This window comes from Triticum dicoccoides, chromosome 1A (genome assembly GCF_002162155.2).
Source record: "Triticum dicoccoides isolate Atlit2015 ecotype Zavitan chromosome 1A, WEW_v2.0, whole genome shotgun sequence".
Classification (NCBI taxonomy): Eukaryota; Viridiplantae; Streptophyta; class Magnoliopsida; order Poales; family Poaceae; genus Triticum; species Triticum dicoccoides.
The window spans coordinates 41242261-41247388 of NC_041380.1; the positions used below are offsets into that span (position 1 = coordinate 41242261).

General features: G+C 52.8%; 1 protein-coding gene across 1 annotated transcript; it reads left to right on the forward strand.

Annotated features, from left to right (window-relative positions):
- Positions 1-973: 973 nt before the first annotated feature.
- LOC119350733 lies at positions 974-1798 on the forward strand. Its single transcript, XM_037618422.1, has one exon. It carries the CDS (start codon positions 974-976, stop codon positions 1796-1798), a length of 825 nt encoding a protein of 274 aa, XP_037474319.1.
- Positions 1799-5128: the final 3330 nt, after the last annotated feature.

The following is a 5128-nucleotide window of genomic DNA, read 5'->3' on the forward strand; positions in this document are numbered from 1 at the left end:
ATTTTGCTACATCCATCATGGGCGGAGCTGCGACCTACTACAGCGGTGACTTTTTTTGTTGCAACCGTCCTCAGATTGTGCTACTACCAGCAAGGAGTTTTGCTACATCCATCATGGCGGAGTCGCAACCCACGACGGCGGCGACGCCGAGTTGCTGCAACCGTCGTACGTTTTTGCTACCACCGGCATTTTATTCTGCTGCATCCATGAAGGGCATAATTTTTGCTACGACTCATGATTTTGTTTTTGTTTTCGTGACCAGCAAATTGAAGGACATGGTACGGCGCGAGCTTGACGACGGGGGTGCTGCGGCCATCTTCACCGGAGTTGCCATGGAGGTATGCGCGGGCGGCCAAGGATCCTATGCGGAGCACGAGACCGAGGACGAGCGCGTGTGGCCAAGGATGCGGCGGCGAGCGGAGGTTGCCAGCGAGCACGAGGGCGAGGACGAGCGCGGGCGGCGCAACGGCAAGGCTGCGAACAACTACGGCAGCGAGCTTCAATGGCGACGACGGCGAGCTTCAACAGCGACGACGGAGAACTTCAAGGGCGACAGCGACGGCGACGGTTCCGATTTGGATCGAAGAATGGTTGCTGCAACGTTTGGTTTGGTGGAGCCTCGTGTGCGCAGATCTGGCGGCCTTCACCATCTGCATCGGACGGCTCGGCCTCGACCGGCCCAACAGTTGGGCCGGCGCACCAGCGCAGATCGTTGCCCAATGCAAAAGAAGAAAAATGGGCCGATCTGCAGGCCCATGCAATGATCGCGAGTGGAGAAACAAGCAGCGATACGTAGAACAAAATCTGGCTGAGTTCCTCTAGGAAAAGTAACAAAACCTGGCTGAAAACAAATGTTGCGCCATAAAAATTGTATGCTGACGTCAGCCGACTGAGACTTCGCCAGACCCATATATTAAACTGGAGTGGTGACTAGAGGGAGCATCGTTCCAGTAGAACGCAAGGTTAGGCGCACATGGAGATGGAGGCCCCGTCGTCGCCGTCGAGCAGCCGTGTTGCCCCCGCCCCACTGCTCCCGCCGGTTCGCTACTACATGCTGGACGAGCACAACGAGGAAGAGGAAGAATGGCTATCCCGTCTGACGTCTCCGGGCGGTGAGCCTCCGGGGCCATGCCTGGGCGCCGGGTGGCTCCCGCCGCCGATGTCACCTCGCGCATGGAAGGCGGCAGCTGCGGCGGCCCAGCAGCCGGAGCCGCCGCAAGACGAAGAAGAAGATCCGGAGTCGGAGCCATATCCATACGACGAGCAGACACTGTACGCACCACGGCTAGACCCGGTGGCGCGGCAGCGCCTCCAGACGAGCCTGGCCAAGTCGGCCGCCCAGGACGCGCTGCACCACTACAACGCCAACGCCGGCAACAAGGTCAAGCTCGAGCTGACCAGGGCCACGAGATATGTCAGTCTTCTGAACAGCCAGGGCTCGTACCACCATATCAACTTCTTCTCCACGGCCATGGACCAGGAGGATGCTACTTCTTCCCACACCACGGGAGAGCGCTTCTTCTTCGCTGAGTTGCACGATCAGAACAGGCGTGGCCCTGGTGGAGCCAGGATACGGACTCCAACTTGCTTGTGCTCGCTGGACGGAGAGGCAGACGATCGAGTCGGCGGTCTCGCCGGCAACTGGTTTGCCGGAGCTCAACCGTGGCTCGTGCCCGTGGATTACTGCCTCGCGTGTGACGATGAGATGAAGCATCCCAAGGACGGCGCCTCCTACCAAGCCGGTCACCTTTACGCACTGCCCCAGCCAGGGCAGGGGAAACCGCGCGCGCTAATTTAGATTGATTATTTTGATACTCCTTGTAGTAATGGCGATGATCAAACTCGCTGAGACAAGATTTGGCGTAGCGCAATGTCATGCTGCTTTTCTTCTTTCTCTCTATCTATACAGTTCTACTCCACAAGCGACCACAAGACGTCATGTCCTACCTGGACAAGGAACTGCATCGATCAGGTTTTGTATAGCTAGCTCTTATATAGGAGTATATAATATCCACGTTCATAAAAAAAACAAGTTTAGACATTGACACAAAAACATACTCCAGTATCAGTTTACCAAAACTCACCCCATCGTGGTTGTTGCCTTGGCCGACGTAGTTGGCAGCGATGTTGAGGTCAACGACCGTGCACGACGATCCTGGAGACCCGACAGCACCGCACATGCACCACCACACACGCGCAACATGTCCACGCATGCACACGCATGTGCACACACCGTAGTAGTATGTGTAAGGACGAGCACGCACGGGCACCAACAACACGGAATGTCGATGAGGATACACCATTGACGCGTAGGTGTTGTTGATCAGGCAACGGGAAGGGCGGGGCACAATGCGGTGGGGCTGAGGCAGTCGGTTTAAGTGTTATAGGTAGGGCAACGGTGTTATAACAACACGGTTGTCACCACTTATGGCCATGTAGAACAAATGGTTACTAATAATTTAACACCGTAACACTGATCGGCTATCATACATGCCCGACAAGTTTTAAAGATCAATGTATCAGTGTGTTTTCAATTCTGTGGTGATTATTTAATTGAACTGTGGATGGTGGATTCCTGCACAAGTTTGGGATGCCTAAACAGGCCTTAGATTTCATCTCCCAAATTAGTAGGACATCACATCAACAACTCCACCACCCATCAAATGTTTGGCACACATTTTTTTCTCGAATATGCACGAGTATGCATATCATATATTAAAGAAGAAGAGCAAAGCATGCCTCCATAGTTACATTACAAGCTTGTACGGCCTTACAACACGTACACGCTCCACTTACATCCACACATCCTACTCCTCCCTATTCATCCACCTATGTAATCCACCCAGGAACTCCTCCAACTTTCCTTTGAACAGCCCTGCTGATGCCCATAATACACACTCGGATTTGATCTTGTCCATGAGCCTCTCCACCGAAGGTGAGCGCCGTCAAACACGATTGCATTGCGATGCTTCCATAGCTCCCACATGACCAGTAACAACATAGTATGTATGTCCTTGGTGCCGAGGTAGTCGTTTCCTTTCTTGGCACACATCCACTCTCCTAGCTCATCCTCGTGGTTTGGCCCCCATCCAATCTTACCCAGTGCCTCTCCAACCACAGCCCACACTGTCCTGGTAAAAACACATGTGAGCAGCACATGGTTTAACGTCTCCGGTTCCTGATCACAGAACAGACAGGCTGATTGGTGCTGTAGCCCTCTCCTCGCGAGCCTATCTGAAGTCCAACACCTATTTTTCAGGGCTAACCATGCAAAGAAGAGGCATTGCGACGGTGCCCGGGGAATTTCCAGGCCAGCTTCGACGTGGGAACCACTTCCCGACCCCAAAACCTGCCTGCATACGCTGAGCGCACCGAGAACTTCCCACTCGCATCCCAGGACCATGAGAACTCATCTTGCTCGCCGGGCATTGGCTCCCACGCCGCGACCCTCTGCCATATCTGGAGAAACTGCTGTTGTGCTGCTGCATCCATATTCAGGCCGATGTCCAACACCCACTGCCCATTGGCTGCCACTTGCCCAACCGTCCTAGTCTGTCGAACCTTATTTGGAATCCTGTTGTATACGTCCGAAGCCATCTCTTGTATCCTCATTCCGTCCAGCCATCTGTCTTCCCAGAACAGAGTGGATTCCCTGTTCCTTGCATTGACCCTTAATGCAGCTTGGCATACTTGTATGGACTTGTCCGACACTTGAATTGCGAACTCACTCTAAGGCCTGCTCCCATCAGCACGTTTCAGCCATGGCCATCGTGCTTGCATCGCCAGATTCATCCAACACAAGTTGGGGATGCCAAGGCCACCCGCCCACTTGGGCGCGCATACAGTCTCCGATGCAACGACACAATTGCCACCGCTGGCCTTCTCCTTGTTGCACCATAAGAACCCTCTGCATACTTTGTTCATCGCCGTAATCGTTTTTATTGGCAACTCCAGAGCCATCATCGCATGTATCGGCATGGCACACAACACAGACAAGACTAGTGTCAGTCTTCCACTCTTTGGCATTAGTGCGGCCTTCCACTTAGGAAAACGGCTGGCCATGCTGTCCACTAGGTATTGAAGCTGCGCAGCAGATTGTTTCCTTAACGCAAGCGGCAGACCAAGGTACTTGATCGGAAAGGACCCAACCGGGCATCCGAGCTCATTCGCGGCCAACACGATCTCCTCCTTTGTGCACCTAATTGGTAGAGCTGCAGATTTTGCCATGTTATTGTGTAAACCAGAGGCTTCTCCAAACAGGGCTAAGATTGCCCTACATGCTTCCAAATCCACCAGCCTCGGCTTGATGAACAAGACCACATCATCTGCATATATTGAGAGTCTTTGATTCATGCCTCTCGTAGCCAATGGTGCCAACACTCCTCTGTCTACAGCTACGTCAAACAACCTCTGTAGTGGCTCCATGGTGAGTATGAACATCATAGGAGAGAGGGAATCTCCCTTTCTCACCCCCTTGCAGTTGTAGATTGTTTCCCCCGGTTCTCCATTCACCACCACTGTTGTAGTTGAAGTGGCTAAGATTCCACAGATCCAAGCCCTCCACTTGGGACCGAATCCAAGCTGTTGCATTACTTCCAGTAGGAAAGGCCATTGTACCGAATCAAAGGCCTTAGATATATCCAACTTGGGCAAAACCGCAGGCCTCCTTAACGCATGCAACTGCCGTGCCATACACTGTACGAGCATGAAATTATCATGCAAGGACCTCCCCTTCACAAACGCACTTTGATGGTTTCCCACCAGGTTGGGAAGTTCCACCGCAAGCCTAGTCAAGAGAACCTTCTCAAAAAATTTGATACCTCCGTGCACAAGATTTATCGGCCTGAAATATCCCACCTCCAATGCACCTTCCTTCTTCGGCAGGAGAGAGACAAGTGATTTATTGATTGCTGCCATTCCCATCATATCCTCTCGGTACATGCAGTCCATAGCTTTCATGAAATCCACCTTGATAATGTGCCAGCACACGTCGTAGAACCTACCTGTAAAACCATCAGGCCCTGGTGCCTTGTCCAAGGGCATGACCTTTACCACGTTTTCCACTTCTTCTGGCGTGAACGACTCCTCTAGGTGCAGCAGATCCCAGTGTGGTAGGTCTAGCTCATCG